This window comes from Hypomesus nipponensis, chromosome 13 (genome assembly GCF_054491055.1).
Source record: "Hypomesus nipponensis isolate SF chromosome 13, ASM5449105v1, whole genome shotgun sequence".
NCBI classification, from domain to species: domain Eukaryota; kingdom Metazoa; phylum Chordata; class Actinopteri; order Osmeriformes; family Osmeridae; genus Hypomesus; species Hypomesus nipponensis.
In genome coordinates, this window is record NC_140373.1 from 1497501 (window position 1) to 1516008 (window position 18508).

Genomic DNA, 18508 nt, shown 5'->3' on the forward strand with positions numbered 1-18508 from the left:
AATGAAAGAGAGGCAGGGGGCGGGGTGCGGATGAGGTCCTGACCTCCCGTGAACTTGGACCCCAGGGCCTAGCTCTCATGGGGGGACAGACGCATCATGCCAGATCTCTGTACCTGTCAGCGTGACTCCAGACAGGGCCCAACTCACCCCAGGAACCATTATATCTAGAGGGACGAGACCATGTTAGTCACAGCACCAGGGGGGAGGAGGGATGAGAGAGAGACAGAGACTGAGACTGATAGAGAGAAAGAGAGAGAGAGAGAGAGAGAGAGGGAAGAGACAGAGACAGAGAGACAGACAGAGAGAGAGAGACAGAGAGAGAGAGAGAGAGAGAGAGAGAGAGAGAGAGAGAGAGCGAGAGAGAGGGGAAGAGACAGAGACAGAGAGACAGACAGACAGAGAGAGAGAGAGAGACAGAGAGAGAGAGACAGAGAGAGAGAGGGGAAGAGACAGAGAGGGAGACAGAGAGAGAGAGAAAGAGTGAGAGATAGAGGCCCAGAGAGAGAGAGAGAGAAAGAGGGATGGAGTAAGACCAGAAGGATGTGATGCAAAGTCAGCTGGTCAAAGATTCCTTTTCTGAGTCTTTCCAGAGATTCTGAGTCCGGTGCTGACAGGGTGGGGGGGGGGGGGGGGGTGGGTAATATATTCTACAGTACCTCTTATACCTCCTCACCAGAAGACACAGCAGAACACCATTGTTCCTATAGATACAGCGGAACACTGCTGTTACTGTAGGAACAGCGGAACACTGTTGTTCCTATAGATACAGCGGAACACTGCTGTTACTGTAGGAACAGCGGAACACTGTTGTTCCTATAGATACAGCGGAACACTGCTGTTACTGTAGGAACAGCGGAACACTGTTGTTCCTATAGATACAGCGGAACGATCCCGTTACTATAGCAACTATGCTGTAAGATGACAACTAGCCAATCCCTGTCCTGACACATAACTGAGCGTCCAAACATTTACACTGTACCCTTCCTTTAGGACCCACCCACTGTCGCACTGGACAAAACTCCTTTCTTAAAGACCCAGCGGTGAGGTCACTAAGAAGGCAGCTTCGCCTGGGAACAAGAACGTCTCCCGAGCAAAACAAGAAGAAAAAAAATCAAGCTTTCAAAAGAAAGTCCAGCTGTTGAACCGATGAGGGAACGTATAAAAGCATAAAAACGTCAACTGATGCAGATGAGGGTCCTGGGGGGGAGGGGGGGGGGCAGCACCTCTGTTGAGGAACACCGCAGAGGATGAGTGTGACGACAGCTACCTGCCTGCCTGGGTGAGGGGGCGAGAGAGAGGGTGTGTGTGTGTAGGGGTGTGTGTAGGGGTGTGTGCGTGTAGGGGTACGTGTGTGTAGGGGTGTGTGTGTGTGTAGGGGTGTGTGTAGGGGTGTGTGTAGGGGTGTGTGTAGGGGTGTGTGTGTGTGTAGGGGTGCGTGTGTGTAGGGGTGTGTGTAGGTGTGTGTGTAGGGGTGTGTGTAGGGGTGTGTGTGTGTGTAGGTGTGTGTGTAGGTGTGTGTGTAGGTGTGTGTGTAGGTGTGTGTTTGTCTAAGTAAAAAAAAAAAAAAAAAGAAAAAAGATAGAAAAAATCCATCTGTATTTCTCAAAAGTTGTCCGGGTGCATTCCCACTGTCACTCTACCTTCATCATCCTCATCTTCCTCCCCCTCACGTCCTCGTGGCTCAGAGGGAGCTGCTGACACAGGCCGGGGGAGGGCTTCCCCTCTCCCCCCTCTCCCCCCTCCCCCCCCTCTCCCCCCTCCCTCCCCCTCCTGGCTCCAGCTTCTCCCAGGCTCTGAGGTGGAGAAGGAGTCGGCGGAAGGTTTTAGACCAGGCAGAGTCACTACTACAGCCGGAGGAGAGGGGGGGGAGGGGGGAGGCAGTCTAGGATCAGCTGGTTCTAACCATCTGGGGAGGGGAGGAGGGGGGGGGGGAACCTCCAGACCGACCTCAGATCTAGGTTCTATTTACTCCTCTGCAGGACCATGTGCCAATCAGCACTTCCTGGTTTGGGTTAGACCCCGCCCCCTCGGCTGTACCACACCTACATGCAGGAGGGGAGGTGGAGGGGCTTCTTCACCTCCCTCCCCCACCTCCCCAACCTCCCTACAGCTCTGTGTGCACACCACCATGCAAGCCACGCCCACCACCACCCACTGGGCATGCTCTGAGGAAGCAGCGTCTACGATAGGCCAGGCAGGGGAAATGGGGGGGGTGGCTTAGCCTTAACAAAAAACAGCTGTGGCCAATCCTGGTTGGGGAGAGCTGGTTACCGGGCAGACTAGAGTGGCTGACCAGCCCTGACACGGTCAGATCATCAGGCATGTTAGAGCAGGTCAGCAACAGTCTGGAACTCCCTCTCTCTCAGACCAGGGTTAGGACCCTCTGATCTACAGGGTCAGGGGTCGACCAGCAGGCGGCGGGGGCGGGGGGAGGAAGGGGTCTAACGCGGTACAGCGTCTACGTTCTAACGAGCGGGGGGAGGGTTCCCGCTTGCTCGGCTACGTGAGAAAACCAAAACAAACTGAAGCGGGACTCAGAAAGAAGAGGAAAGACTACCGACCAGACAGCTCCTTCTCCTTACTCCTTCTCTTTTTCTCCATGCGCTTCAGCCTCTTGGCCTCCCGTAGTTTGGCCTCCTCAGCCTCCTGGTGCCGACGGCATTTGTGGAAGTTCTCCACCACCACGCCCACGAACATGTTTAGCACGAAGAAACTGACGATGAGCAGGAAGGAGATGAAGAACAGCAGCATCCAGGGGTTATGGTTGATCTGGGGCTGGGACACACACACACACACGAGCAGAGTCACAAACAAAGCAGACACACAATGTCTCATGTCTCATACACTCATGAACTTGTTTCTTGAATGTGTGTGTGCGTCCTACCTGCTGGTCGACCCCCACAGCGTCCAAACCGTCGTACATGATGTCCACCCAGCCATCTTTAGACGCCAGGACGAAGAGTGACATCAGAGCCTGAGGGGAGGGGGAGAGGTTTGGCGAGTAAATCAAGTTTCCAAGAACAGAGTTGTAAAACAGCAGGTCTGGTGTAGGGGTCAGGGGTCAGGGGTCAGGCTCACCTGTCCCAGGTTGTCAAAGTTGTACTTGTGTCTGACCCACTTGTTGCTGGCCAGGAGACAGTCAGACTTGTTGGTGATGTTCCTCACGTCCTCTCCCTGACACACAAAGAACTTCCCCTTGAAGAGCTGAGGACACACACACACACACGCACAGGCACACACGCACACACACACACACACACACACGCACACACAGAGATGAAAGCACCTAACAGTAATTTCCCTCTTTCAAATCCCCAGATGTTTCTTGACCCCTGCAGGACTCTTATCCTCTCCTCCATCCATCGTGCTTAATCGCCCGTCTCCGTGGTAACCGTCTCCTTGAGGAGTTTGTAACGGCCCTGTCGCCAGGGCGGTTACAAAGGCGCTCTCATCATCACCATCCATGGGCTGAGAACAGTACAGTCCACTTAGCAACATTCTACAGTACTAACAGTGACATACACAGATCACTGCCAAGACACGACACACACACACACACACAACAGCCTTGCACACAGAGGTCAGTTGTGTCATTAGTGTAGATGAGAGCTGTGCTGAAAGCCATGTCATGTCCATGTGTGTGAGTGAGGATCTGGCAGGAGCCCTGCTGTGGGAGGTACGGAGGAGGAGCCCTGGTGCAGCACTCTGGACCTCCACAGATTACAGCAGGGAAGGAGTAAGGATGAGGGGCCCTCCCCTCTCCTCCCCTCTCCTCCCCTCTCCTCCCCTCTCCTCTCCTCTCCTCTCCTCCCCTGCTCCCCTCCCCTCCCTCCCTCCCTTTCCTCCCCTCCCCCGCTCCCCTATCCTCCCCTCCCCCCTCCCCTCCCCTCCCCTCCCCTCCCCTCCCCTCCCCTCCCCTCCCCTCCCCTCCCCTCTCACCTGGACTCCCAGGATGCCAAAGATGATGAAGAAGGCGCAGCAGATCACCACAATGTTTCCGATGGGCTTGAGAGAGGACATCAGGGTCTCCACAACCAACTTCAGCCCAGGAGCTCTGCTGATCACCCTGCCGAGAAAACACACACACACACTGCTGATCACCCTGCTGACACACACACACACTGCTGATCACCCTGCTGAGACACACACACACACACACTGCTGATCACCCTGCTGAGATACACACACACACACACTATGCTGATCACCCTGCCGAAAAAACACACACTCAGACCGCTGTGTGTGTGTGATCTTTCACTTTCAGACAGATTGGTGCAACATGCCTGCATCTCTCTCCTTCTGATCCAAACTCTCTCTCTCTCCTCTCTCTCTCTGCACCCCGCCCTCTGCCCTCCCCTTCTCCTGCTCTCTCCTCTCTCTCTCTGCACCCCGCCCTCTGCCCTCCCCTTCTCCTGCTCTCTCCTCTCTCTCTGCACCCTGCCCTCTGCCCTCCCCTTCTCCTGCTCTCTCCTCTCTCATCTCACAGAGCCCTTCTCCCTCTCACCCCTCCACCAGGATTACTACAGTCAATCACTCCCTCTCTCTCTTTTTCTTCTCTCCCCCTAGCTCTCTCGCCCCCTGTCTCTTTCTCTTTCTGCCTGTACTTCTCCCCCCTCTCACTCCTTCACCCCTCTCTCTCTCTGTATTTCACAAACACAAGCAAATAGTTTTTTCACACTCTGCTGCACTCATTTTAAACACGCACACACACACTCCATCTTTCTCAAATGATCAAGCTATCCCTCTCTCCCTCCCTCCCTCCCTCCCTCCCTCCCTCCCTCCCTCCCTCCCTCCCTCCCTCCCTCCCTCCCTCCCTCCCTCCCTCCCTCCCTCCCTCCCTCCCTCCCTCCCTCCCTCCCTCCCTCCCTCCCTCCCTCCCTCCCTCCCTCCCTCCCTCCTCCCCCCTCCCTCCCTCCCCCATCCTCTCTGGGGTGTAGGGAACAAACAGCTCTAATTAGCCAATAGTGATTAGGATGTTTAATTAACAACAGCATGGTACCAGGTCTGCCCTAGAGCACCTTACCTAGCAGTAGGGGCACACACACACACTCAACCACACAGACACACAGACACACCCACACTCACAACAACCAGAACATCCAGATTTATTATGAAGAAAACAGTCTTTGGACTAAAACAGATCTGAACTTCTGACTGACCCACAAACACACACACACACACACACACACACAGGCTGCTATCAGCCCAGGCAGTGTGCAGCTCTCAGAGGAAGGTCACTTGCACATTGAGGCTGACAGATAAGAAGAGGATCAATACACCTGATCAGCACTGATCAGAAGACTGATATGAGGTATGAGCTCCTGACTGCCTCCCATACATCACCCCTCTCACCCCCCTTCATCCCCCTCCCTCAGCGCTCCCATCAAGCCTCCACTTCCACCAGCAGCCCATAGAGGGCAGTAGCATGCCAGACCTCTCTCTACATCAGTCTCTTTTCACTTTCCTTATTTCTCTCCCTCCCTCTCCTTTTCTCCTTCACCTCCCTTGGTATTCTCTCTCCCTCCCTCCCCCTGTTCACTCTCTCTCTGACTCCATGTGTCCAGCAGCGCAGTGTCTCTGTGTGTGTCTGCGTAAGTGCTCTCTCTCTCTCTCTCTCTCTCTCTCTCTCTCTCTCTCTCTCTCTCTCTCTCTCTCTCTCTCTCTCTCTCTCTCTCTCTCTGTCTCTCTGTCTCTCTCTCTCTCTGTCTCTCTCTCTCTCTCTCTCTCTCTCTCTCTCTCTCTCTCTCTCTCTCTCAGGTGGTTCCTGTATGCAGCAGGACTGAGACTAACGTGTATCCTGTACTGTTGTGCAGGAACACTGCTGAGAGAGAGAGAGAGAGTTAGTCTCAGTCCTGCTGCATACAGGAACCACCTGTCTAAGTTGCTATTAGCTTGTTCTAGCCTGCTCCTAGATGAACCCATCCTAGCCTGTCCTAGCCTCCTAGCCTGTCCTAGCCTGTCCTAGCCTGTCCTAGCCTCCTAGTCTGTCCTAGCCTGTCCTAGCCTCCTAGTCTGTCCTAGCCTGTCCTAGCCTGTCCTAGCCTCCTAGTCTGTCCTAGCCTGTCCTAGCCTCCTAGTCTGTCCTAGCCTGTCCTAGCCTGTCCTAGCCTCCTAGCCTGTCCTAGCCTGTCCTAGCCTCCTAGTCTGTCCTAGCCTGTCCTAGCCTCCTAGTCTGTCCTAGCCTGTCCTAGCCTGTCCTAGCCTCCTAGTCTGTCCTAGCCTGTCCTAGCCTCCTAGTCTGTCCTAGCCTGTCCTAGCCTCCTAGTCTGTCCTAGCCTCCTCCCAGTAAATCAGCCTCTTTGAAAGTGCTTGTGATGGGACACCCAGGTGAGACTATCAGGGCTGCATAGAGAGACTTGTTTAAGAGTGACAGAAGGAGAGATGATGATGCGTCTTTATGACTGATCAATACCTCGTCATGGAGCATGAAGAACACACTCAGCTCAGCTCACAATGAGCATTCACTCACACAAGAGAGGAGAAATGAGGGAGGGGGGAGGGAGGGAGAGGTGGGAGGGAGGGAGAGAGAGAGAGAGAGAGAGAGAGAGAGAGAGAGAGGGAGAGAGAGAGAGAGAGAGAACCCCAAAGATATGTACAACTAAGGATTTAGGTGATGGGAGTTACTGGAGAGCGAGGGAGAGAAAGGTGAGATTGCTCTCTTTGATCTTCCTGTTTGTAAATCTTACACATCCTTATTTTGTGTTACTGGAAGCTTAGATAACTGTTTGTGATAAAATTCCCTCCCTCCCTCCCTCCCTCCCTCCCTCCCTCCCTCCCTCCCTCCCTCCCTCCCTCCCTCCCTCCCTCCCTCCCTCCCTCCCTCCCTCCCTCCCTCCCTCCCTCCCTCCCTCCCTCCCTCCCTCCCTCCCTCCCTCCCTCCCTCCCTCCCTCCTGAAGAGAGTGGAGAACAAGTAGGACAGTCAGCACCAGTGTTCCCCAGACACACGCTGACTAATGGAACGACTGAGAAAGAAAGAAAACCAGAGAGAGAAGGATGGAAGAGAAAGGGGGAGCAAAGAGGGGAGGGAAGAGGGTAGGGAAGAGAGATGGAAGAGAAAGGGGGATGGAAGAGGGAATGATATGAGATATTCTATTCTCTCTTTTCCTTATTATACAGGCAGCTTCACTTGAATTCCCCAATCCCTCTCTCTCTCCTTCATTCTCCCCCTACTCTCTCTCTCTCTCTCTCTCTCTCTTTCTCTCTCCCTCTCTTTCTCCTTCCTTCTCCCCCTCCTCTCTCTCTCTCCCTCTCTTTCTCCTTCCTTCTCCCCCTCCTCTCTCTCTCTCCCTCTCTTTCTGCTTCCATCTCTCCCTCCCCCCCCTCTCTCTCTCTCCCTCTCTTTCTCCTTCCTTCTCCCCCTCCTCTCTCTCTCTCCAATCTCTCTCTTTCTCCTTCCTTCTCCCCCTCCTCTCTCTCTCTCTCTCTCTCTCTCTCTTTCTCCTTCCTTCTCCTCCTCCTCTCTCTCTCTCTCTCTCTCTCTCTCTCTCTCTCTCTTTCTGCTTCCATCTCTCCTCTCTCACCTCTCTGGTATTCTTTCCTTCTCAGCTAACCTTCCTCCCTGCCAGTTATTCCCTCTCTCCTGCCCTCCTAGCTCTCCTCTGCAGCCAGGATGGAAGAGGAAAAAGGATGAGAGAGGATGAGAGGAGGATGAGAGACGAGGATGAGAGAGAAGGAGACTGTACGAGAGAAGGAGACTGTACGAGAAAGGGGACTGTACGAGAGAAGGAGACTGTACTATATGTCAATGTAATTGTGTATGACGGCTAACGAGGAGCCCTGCAGAGTTTGAGATTGCTCTGAGTGATGACATCATGGCTCCGGGGATGACATCATGGCTCCGGGGATGACATCATGGCTCCGGGATGACATCACGGCTCCGGGGATGACATCACGGCTCCGGGAGACGGAGGAGCTGAGGGAGGGAGCTGACAGGAGGACCTAACCCCCGCCGTACTGACGCTTAGTACAGTCCCTCCAGAGAGCAGTCAGGCAGCAGGGAGAATGGTACGGCCCGGAGGAGGGGTGTTCCTGGGCTGCAGCTGGACTGAGTGAGGGGGCGTTAGGGAGTGCAGTCTGCCACCGGGTCCCCCTGAGGTGAGGCCAAACCTGGGTCGCCGGGGTGATGAATGATGATGGGAGTGTGTGTGTCGTGGTAAACCAGGTCAATGCATCTTCCTGTCACACACAGAGACGCACACACACAGACGCACACACACAGACGCACACACACAGACGCACACACACAAGCACAAACACACACCCTGCGGTGCCTTCTCTCTACCCCAGTGTAATGGCATCATTCATATCTTGAATGATTACAAACACACACACTCTCTGACACACATAGAATGCCTTATACACACTAAGATATAGCTAACATGCTAATTAAGTTACAGTGGATGAAAGAGGTATTTAAAGACGGGTAAACTACCGTGTGTGTGTGTGTGTGTGTGTGGGGGGGGGATTGTGGGGAAGCCAGAGGGTGAGCAGACAATCTCATGTATAATTCACACTCTCCATTCCTCTCCTCCTCTTCTCTCCTTTCCACTCCTCTTTTTGACCGCTCCTTTCATCCACCCTTCTCCTCTCCACCCTTCTCCTCTCCCCTACACCTCTCTCCTCTCCCCTACACTTCTCCTCTCCCTTACACCTCTCTCCTCCCCTCTGTACCTCTCTCCTCTCCACCTCTCCTCTCCCCTACACCTCTCTCCTCTCCCCTACACCTCTCCTCTCCCCTACACCTCTCCTCTCTCCTCTCCTCTGCACCTCTCTCCTCTCCACCTCTCCTCTCCCCTACACCTCTCTCCTCTCCCTTACACCTCTCTCCTCCCCTCTGTACCTCTCTCCTCTCCACCTCTCCTCTCCCCTACACCTCTCTCCTATCCCCTACACCTCTCCTCTCCCCTACACCTCTCCTCTCTCCTCTCCTCTGCACCTCTCTCCTCTCCTCTACACCTCTCTCCTCTCCTCTCTCCTCTCCTCTGCACCTCTCTCCTCTCCCCTACACCTCTCCTCTCCTCTCTCCTCTTTACCTCTCTCCTCTCCTCTACACCTCTCTCCTCTCCTCTCCTCTGCACCTCTCTCCTCTCCCCTACACCTCTCTCCTCTCCCCTACACCTCTCTCCTCTCCCCTACACCTCTCCTCTCCTCTCTCCTCTCCTCTACCTCTCTCCTCTCCTCTCCTCTCTCCTCTCCTCTACACCTCTCTCCTCTCCTCTACACCTCTCTCCTCTCCTACACCTCTCTCCTCTCCTACACCTCTCTCCTCACCTCTCCTCTCCTCTCTCCTCTCCTACACCTTTCTCCTCTCCTCTACACCTCTCTCCTCTCTTCTCTCCTCTCCTGTCTCCTCTCCTCTCCTCTCCTCTCCACCTCTCTACTCTCCTCTCTCCACTCCTCTCTCCTCTCCTCTCCTCTCTCCTCTCCACCTCTCTCCTCTCCTCTCCACCTCTCTCCTCTCCTCTCTCCTCTCCTCTCCACCTCTCTCCTCTCCTCTCTCCTCTCCTCTCCTCTCCTCTCCTCTCCTCTCCTCTCCTCTCCTCTCCTCTCCTCTCCTCTCCTCTCCTCTCCTCTCCTCTCCTCTCCTCTCCTCTCCTCTCTCCTCTCTCCTCTCCCCTCTCTCCTCTCCTCTCCTCTCCTCTCCTCTCCTCTCCTCTCCTCTCCTCTCTCCTCTCCTCTCCTCTCCTCTCCACCTCTCTCCTCTCCTCTCCTCTCCTCTTTCCTCTCTCCTCTCTCCTCTCCCCTCTCTCCTCTCCTCTCCTCTCTCCTCTCCTCTCCACCTCTCTCCTCTCCTCTCCCCTCTCCTCTCCTCTCCTCTCCTCTCCTCTCCTCTCCTCTCCTCTCCTCTCCTCTCCTCTCTCCTCTCCTCTACACCTCTCTCCTCTCCTCTCCTCTCCTCTCTCCTCTCCTCTCCTCTCCTCTCCTCTCCTCTCCTCTCCTCTCCTCTCCTCTCCTCTCCTCTCCTCTCCTCTCCTCTCCTCTCCTCTCCTCTCCTCTCCTCGCTGCTGGGGACAATCAGAGGAGATCAGGCTCTAATGGAACACCAAGAAGCTCAGGGAATCCCTGACAAGGACATCCTCATTAAAAAACAAGAGAGAGTGAGAGAGAGAGAGGTACAGAGGGAGAGAGAGAGAGGGAAGAGGGAGAGAGACAGAGAGAGGTACAGAGGGAGAGAGAGAGGGGGAGAGGGAGAGAGGTAGAGAGGGAGAGAGAGAGAGGGGGAGAGGGAGAGAGGTAGAGAGGGAGAGAGAGAGAGGGGGAGAGGTAGAGAGGGAGAGAGAGAGGGAGAGAGACAGAGAGAGAGAGGGAGAGAGAGAGAGACAGAGAGAGAGAGAGAGAGGTTCCCCCCCGCTCCTAGCCTTAGCAGCATACTGAAACAGTGGTCCCTGCCTCCCCCTCTCTCACTCTCCAGAGAGATCGAGCATTAATAAAGCGTTTCCTCACAGAAGCAGAGTCAGTCAGGGAGATGATCTCTCTCCTTTTCTTGAGACCCATTTTTATCCCTCTCTATTTCACCCCCCCCCCCCCTCCCCAGCATCATGAAGTTAATGTGGAACTCAGAGGGCAGCAAAGATAAAGCATTACATTCCCCTTGCTGTCAGAGTGCTATGTAATGTGTAATGTCAGAGTAATCTGCTTTAATCCCACACTGCCCCAGCCTGGCCTCACCCCAGCCCTCGTCCACACACATTACACTCCCACCACGGCACACAGCAGGTCTGCAGCAAACTCTGAGCCTCTCTCTCTGAGCCTCTCTCTCTGAGCCTCTCTTTCTGAGCCTCGCTTTCTGAGCCTCTCTCTCTGAGCCTCTCTCTCTGAGCCTCGCTTTCTGAGCCTCTCTCTCTGAGCCTCTCTCTCTGAGACTCTCTCTCTGAGCCTCTCTCTCTGAGCCTCTCTCTCTGAGACTCTCTCTCTGAGCCTCTCTCTCTGAGACTCTCTCTCTGAGACTCTCTTTCTGAGCCTCGCTTTCTGAGCCTCTCTCTCTGAGCCTCTCTCTCTGAGCCTCGCTTTCTGAGCCTCTCTCTCTGAGCCTCTCTCTGTGAGCCTCTCTCTCTGAGACTCTCTCTCTGAGAATCTCTCTGTGAGCCTCTCTCTCTGAGCCTCGCTTTCTGAGCCTCTCTCTCTGAGCCTCTCTCTCTGAGCCTCTCTTTCTGAGCCTCGCTTTCTGAGCCTCTCTCTGTGAGCCTCTCTCTCTGAGACTCTCTCTCTGAGAATCTCTCTGTGAGCCTCTCTCTCTGAGCCTCGCTTTCTGAGCCTCTCTCTCTGAGCCTCTCTCTCTGAGCCTCTCTTTCTGAGCCTCGCTTTCTGAGCCTCTCTCTCTGAGCCTCTCTCTCTGAGCCTCGCTTTCTGAGCCTCTCTCTCTGAGCCTCTCTCTCTGAGACTCTCTCTCTGAGCCTCTCTCTCTGAGACTCTCTCTCTGAGACTCTTTCTGAGCCTCGCTTTCTGAGCCTCTCTCTCTGAGCCTCTCTCTGTGAGCCTCTCTCTCTGAGCCTGTCTCTCTGAGCCTCGCTTTCTGAGCCTCTCTCTCTGAGCCTCGCTTTCTGAGCCTCTCTCTCTGAGCCTCTCTCTCTCTGAGCCTCTCTCTCTGAGCCTCTCTCTCTGAGCCTCGCTTTCTGAGCCTCTCTCTCTGAGCCTCTCTCTCTGAGCCTCTCTCTGTGAGACTCTCTCTCTGAGCCTCTCTCTCTGAGCCTCTCTCTATGAGCCTCGCTTTCTGAGCCTCTCTCTCTGAGCCTCTCTCTCTGAGCCTCTCTCTGTGAGACTCTCTCTCTGAGCCTCTCTCTCTGAGCCTCTCTCTCTGTGAGCCTCTCTCTGTGAGCCTCTCTCTCTGAGCCTCTCTCTCTGAGACTCTCTCTCTGAGCATCTCTCTCTGAGCCTCTCTCTCTGTGAGCCTCTCTCTCTGAGCCTCTCTCTCTGTGAGCCTCTCTCTCTGAGCCTCTCTCTCTGAGCCTCTCTCTCTGAGCCTCTCTCTCTCTGAGCCTCTCTCTCTGAGCCTCTCTCTCTGTGAGCCTCTCTCTGTGAGCCTCTCTCTCTGAGCCTCTCTCTCTGAGCCCCTCTCTCTGAGCCTGTCTTTCTGAGCCCCTCTCTCTGAGCCTCTCTCTCTGAGCCTCTCTCTCTGAGCCTCTCTCTCTGTGAGCCTCTCTCTGTGAGCCTCTCTCTCTGAGCCTCTCTCTCTGAGACTCTCTCTCTGAGCATCTCTCTCTGAGCCTCTCTCTCTGTGAGCCTCTCTCTCTGAGCATCTCTCTCTGTGAGCATCTCTCTGTGAGCCTCTCTCTCTGAGCCTCTCTCTCTGAGCCTCTCTCTCTGAGCCTCTCTCTCTGAGCCTCTCTCTCTGAGCCTCTCTCTCTGTGAGCCTCTCTCTGTGAGCCTCTCTCTCTGAGCCTCTCTCTCTGAGCCCCTCTCTCTGAGCCTGTCTTTCTGAGCCCCTCTCTCTGAGCCTCTCTCTCTGAGCCTCTCTCTCTGAGCCTCTCTCTCTGAGCCTCTCTCTCTGTGAGCCTCTCTTTCTGAGCCTCTCTTTCTGAGCCTCTCTCTGTGAGCCTCTCTCTCTGAGCCTCTCTCTGAGCCTCTCTTTCTGAGCCTCTCTCTGTGAGCCTCTCTCTCTGAGCCTCTCTCTGTGAGCAGCAGGAACAGCGTGTTCTTGTCTCTAGTTCCTGTGTTGTTGTTTGATGCTGCACATCACAGCTGTAGTTCTGCTCTGTTCATCACATGCACAGAGACACAGAGCAGTTCATCACATGCACAGAGCAGAGCAGTTCATCACATGCACAGAGCAGAGCAGTTCATCACATGCACAGAGCAGAGCTGTTCATCACATGCACAGAGCAGAGCAGTTCATCACATGCACAGAGCAGAGCTGTTCATCACATGCACAGAGACACAGAGCAGTTCTGGGAGATGGACAGACGCACGTATGCATGTGCATGCACTCACACAGGCTTGAACAGACACACACACACAACCACACATTCTGTAAAGGTGGACAAACACAAATGAACCTGAAGATGAAAGCAATCATTTTATAAAGAGGCGGAGAGGAATGCTATCTTTGGCGGTGTGCATTTCACTTTCAGTTCAAAGGTCAAAGTTTGAAAGGGGGAGGAAGGAGATTGAAGTCCAGAATTGAACGTTTTGTGAGTAAATTGGGCAGGAAAAATGAATATTTGATTTCTGTGCTTTTCCTGGGAAGGTGATAAATATTTTAGTGTCTCAAGGGCTCCAAGTCAAGAGAGTAAGGACATGAGGCAGAACACACAAACACACTCACACACACACACACATACAGGATGTCTTCGACATCTAACAGAAAAAGGAGATGAAAGTGAACCAACCACCTTATGCAAACAGCCACTGCATGAAGCCACTCACAAACACCCAGACACAGTGTGCATGCGTGTGTGTGCATGTGTGTGTGTGCATGTGTGTGTGTCTCACCTCAGGGGTCGTAACGTCCTCAGTAGGCGGAGCACTCTGAGCATGCCCAGGATCTTGGTTCCAGAGTTGGAGATCAGAGACACCAAGATGTCTATGACTGAGATCATCACCAGCATTCCATCTAGAAGGTTCCAGCTGCTCCTCAGGTAGGCTGTGTCTCCAAAACACCAGCCCAGTGCTACCACCTGGACACACACACACACACAAGCAGCACACACACACACACACACACACAAGCAGCACACACACACACACACACACACACACACACACACAAGCAGCATACACATACACACACACACACACAAGCAGCACACACACACACACACAAGCAGCACACACACACACACACACAGAAGCAGCACACACACACACACACACAAGCAGCACACACACACACACACACAAGCAGCACACACACACACACAAGCAGCACACACACACACACAAGCAGCACACACACACACACAAGCAGCACACACACACACACAAGCAGCACACACACACACACAAGCAGCACACATGCATCACAACACAAGATTTTTTTTTAACAGATTTAACACAGCAGAGTGAAAACAAGTTGAAAGTTAGTGAACAAGGGCAAAGACAAAGAACTTTCTCCATCTCCAGGAGATACTAGCAGTCTCATCAAAACCAGTGATTAGCACATGTTGTTCCCCCGTCAGGAGCACACACACACTCGCGTAACGAGGTGGTATCAGACAGGGCGATCAAACCCCAGGAGAACAAAGAGACTTACAAAGCCATACCCCTCAATGTCACTTCCTGTCGACAGCTGCCTTCCTGTGTGCAACGTTAATTAACCTCCCCCGAGCCCCATTACTCCAGGGCATCATCGCCATGCTCTCCTCTGTCTGCCTGTGTGTGTGTGTATGTCTCCCTTGTCTGTGTGTGAGTGTGTGTGTGTGTCTGTCAGGGCAAACACCAGGGTGAGTGACTAGAGTGAACTTTTCCACCCCGGACCTGTCATGTGTTTCCAAGGAGATTCATCCAGCCAGGGCATTTGAATATAAGCTAGACTAACTCTGCTTTGTGTCATTAAACAGTCTGGCCATGTGTGCGTCTGTCTGCATGGGACAGTATTAGTCAGAAATCATGACTTTTCTTAAATCATTCAAGAGAGAAAAAAGACAGAGGAAGAGAGAAAGAAAGAGAGAGAAAAATACGTAGAGGAAGAGAGAGAGACCTAGATAGAGAGATAGAGAGACCTAGAGAGACAGAGATAGAGAGACCTAGAGAGAGGGAGAGAGAGAGACCTAGAGAGAGAGTGAGAGAGAGAGAGATGCAGTATGGATGACAGCCAGAGGGCGACTCTGATAACAGCCTGGAGGGTATGTACCATGCAGATCAGACACATGAAGGCCTCGAGTCAAGCCCTGGGCCATAGTGATACGTCAAGCCCAGGACAGCAGCCCCTCCCTGGGCAGGGAGGTGTCTCTGCTCCGCAGCCTCGGAGCACTAATCTCCCGAGCTGGTCGTGCATCTTCCCCAGGGGCTGGGACAGGGTGTGGATGAAGGCCTGGAGAGGCTGTGTGTCAGTCATGTTGAGCCATGCGTGTTGTGGTCTGGGCTGGCCTGAGGGGAGGCCTGGACACGTGTGGCTCTGTCACTTACCTTGACTGTCATCTCAGTAACAAAGATGGCTGTGAAGATGTAGTTAGACAGAGTCAGGAAGATACGCTCCTGTTGGGGGAAGGAGGCAAGGACGGAAGGAGGGAGGGAGGGAGGGAGGGAGGGAGGGAGGGAGGGGAGGAGGGGAGGAGGGAGGAGGGGAGGAGATGGGGGTAAGTCATGGTGCAGAGTTAGAGTTAACCTTGTGGATACTAGGCTTCTCCCCCTCTCCCTCTCCCTTTCCCTCTCCCTATCCTCCCCCTCCTCCTCTCCCTCCTCCTCCCCCTCTCTCTCCTCCTCCTCCCCCCTCTCTCTCTCCCTCTCCTGGTTCATGCTGGGGGGAGGGGGGGAGACTGTTGGGTAACTTCAACAACATCCCAGGAAGGAGAACCAGACATACAGCGGAGATCCCGTCCATGCTGCTTGTTTATCCTACACCACCCCGGAGCTGTGTGTGTGTGTGTGTGTGTGAGCGTATGTGTGTGTGTGTGTGTGTTTGGGTGACTGCCTTTCCCACGGCCTCCCGCTAGCACCACACACACACACAAATACAAACATGCACACAAACACACAAGAATGCTCAACGTGAGTGTGTCTCCTTCCTGCAGTCTGTGGGAATCACAGTATGTGACATCACGCTGTGTGACATCACGCTGTGTGACATCATGGTGTCTGTGACATCACAGTGTGTGACATCAGAGTGTGTGACATCACGCTGTGAGACGTCTGAAGTGACGGCAGCCGTTATTGTCTCCTGCAGTCTTATACCTCCGCTCATTACCCACACACAGCAGAGAGAGAGAGGGGGGGAGAGAGAGAAAGAAAAGAGTGTATTTTTTAAAAGTGTGGAAGGGGGGGCACCAGACATGTTCACGCATCTGTTCCACTGTTTGTGGTAAAAAGCCTCAAAATCTTTTTTACACGAAGGGGTGAAATAGAGCGAGAGGTTATGGATAACAGAACTATCCTTTCATGAAATATTTTCTTCACAATAACGATCATCTCTCAGAGATGAAACTTTTGGAATTGTCTTAAAAATAAAGCTCACTAACATAACACACTAGAGTGCCACAAAAAAAAATGTACCACCACAAATGTAAATTCACATTTAACTGATACTAGAACATATAGTTAGCGAACGCAACACTTGCTAGCATAAGCGACATACGCTAGGGAACGCAATGCTTGCAAACACATGCAACACTTTCTAGCGAGCCCGACTTAACGACCAGCCCCTTAATCCTCCTCCTCTCCGCCACGCAGCGACGAGGAAACAGAACAGGGATAAGAAGGAGCAGCAGTGATGCTGCCTGTGATGACACCTTGCTGCTCTGCTCACCTCTACTGTGTGTTTGTGTGTGTGTCTATGTCTGTGTGTTTGTGTGTGTGTCTATGTCTGTGTGTTCGTGTGTGTGTCTATGTCTGTGTGCGTGTGTGTGTCTATGTCTGTGTGCGTGTGTGTTCTCTCCTGATGCCTCTACTGTGTGTTTGTGTGTGTGTCTATGTCTGTGTGCGTGTGTGTTCTCTCCTGATGCCTCTACAGACCAGACCCTTCCCAGCATGCATTTCCATTCCGCTTCAATAATTACCTCATTATGGAGGATGGAAATTAAGGCCGCAGCAGAAAATGAGGAATATAATGTGGATCTCAAAATGTACCTCTGGTTGTGATGGTGTGGGCATTTGTGTGTGTGTGTGACAGAGATCTCTGCATGAATTAATGTGTTAGTGACTCTGCTGGTGTGTGTGTGTGACAGAGATCTCTGCATGAGTGAATGTGTAAGTGACTCTGCTGGAGTGTGTGTGTGTGTGTGTGTGTGTATTCTCTCCTGAACACCACTTACCGCCTGTTTGTTCCTAATTGAACCAATCAGAGGACGTTCATCTTCCACTCAACAAAACACGAGCAGAGCAGCACAGAGTGTGTGTGTGTGTGTGTCTGGACTCACTGCACTGCCAGAGTCGATGCGAGGCCGCTCCATGGCGATGGTGATGCAGTTCAGGAAGATGATGACCAGGACTATGTGGTCAAACATCTTGTGGGCGATGATCTTGTTACAGACAACCCGGAACCTGTCAATCACACAGAAGCCGGGTAAGACAACAGTCCAGACAGCAGACCACAGTCCAGACAGCAGACCACAGTCCAGACAGCAGACAACAGTCCAGACAGCAGACAACAGTCCAGACAGCAGACCACAGTCCAGACAGCAGACCACAGTCCAGACAGCAGACAACAGTCCAGACAGCAGACAACAGTCCAGACAGCAGACCACAGTCCAGACAGCAGACCACAGTCCAGACAGCAGACAACAGTCCAGACAACAGACGTGACTAAGCAGTCGTGGTGTTTCTAAAAGATGGCCGACATCCCCAGCCCGCTCTAATGGTGCTTGGTCTTGTTCTACTTCAGGTTTGGACAGAACGTTTCTTCGGATGAAAGCATCCGCTAGATGAACTAAATATCATGTAAATCTTGTTATCATAAAGAATCCCAGAATCCTACATGTCAAGTTTTTGACTATGTTCTTGCAAGGTCCACATGTTCAGTATATACATACAGTATAAGTATGCCCAGAATTATATATTTATGAGTATATATTCATATGTATATATAATCCTTCACACACATTTAGATCAGTTAAATCCAAGTGTCTAAATCAGGAACACAGTGTACAGTGCAGCATGCTTCCAGTGTACAGTGCAGCATGCTTCCAGTGTACAGTGCAGCATGTTCCAGTGTACAGTGCAGCATGCTTCCAGTGTACAGTGCAGCATGTTTCCAGTGTACAGTGCAGCATGTTCCAGTGTACAGTGCAGCATGTTCCAGTGTACAGTGCAGCATGCTTCCAGTGTACAGTGCAGCATGCTTCCAGTGTACAGTGCAGCATGTTCCAGTGTACAGTGCAGCATGCTTCCAGTGTACAGTGCAGCATGCTTCCAGTGTACAGTGCAGCATGCTTCCAGTGTACAGTGCAGCATGTTTCCAGTGTACAGTGCAGCATGCTTCCAGTGTACAGTGCAGCATGCTTCCAGTGTACAGTGCAGCATGCTTCCAGTGTACAGTGCAGCATGTTTCCAGTGTACAGTGCAGCATGCTTCCAGTGTACAGTGCAGCATGCTTCCAGTGTACAGTGCATGTGATTGGATTTCATAAAATACAGGAGAGAACTCATCTTCTGGCAGTTCAGAGCTTCACAGAGGATCCACAAGCAGAGCAGCACTGCATGCTGCAGCACATTACACACTGCTGGTTACTGCAGCATGCAGCGCTGCATGTTACAGCACTTTACACACTGCTGGTTAGTACAGCATGCAGCGCTGCATGTTACAGCACTTTACACACTGCTGGTTACTGCAGCATGCAGTGCTGCATGTTACAGCACTTTACACACTGCTGGTTACTGCAGCATGCAGCGCTGCATGTTACAGCACTTTACACACTGC

General features: G+C 52.9%; 1 protein-coding gene across 1 annotated transcript in view; it reads right to left on the bottom strand.

The window, feature by feature from the left end:
• cacna1g (calcium channel, voltage-dependent, T type, alpha 1G subunit) overlaps positions 1 to 18508 on the bottom strand; it is a 92778-nt gene that overhangs the window by 26068 nt on the left and 48202 nt on the right. Inside the window, exons 19-25 of the mRNA XM_084669604.1 lie at positions 17011 to 17134; positions 15065 to 15133; positions 13430 to 13614; positions 3940 to 4066; positions 3079 to 3204; positions 2885 to 2974; positions 2583 to 2775 (exon numbers count right to left, since the gene is read on the bottom strand). Of these exons, the coding sequence (XP_084525730.1) occupies positions 2583 to 2775; positions 2885 to 2974; positions 3079 to 3204; positions 3940 to 4066; positions 13430 to 13614; positions 15065 to 15133; positions 17011 to 17134 (914 nt within the window). The remainder of the gene's footprint in view (positions 1 to 2582; positions 2776 to 2884; positions 2975 to 3078; positions 3205 to 3939; positions 4067 to 13429; positions 13615 to 15064; positions 15134 to 17010; positions 17135 to 18508) is intronic.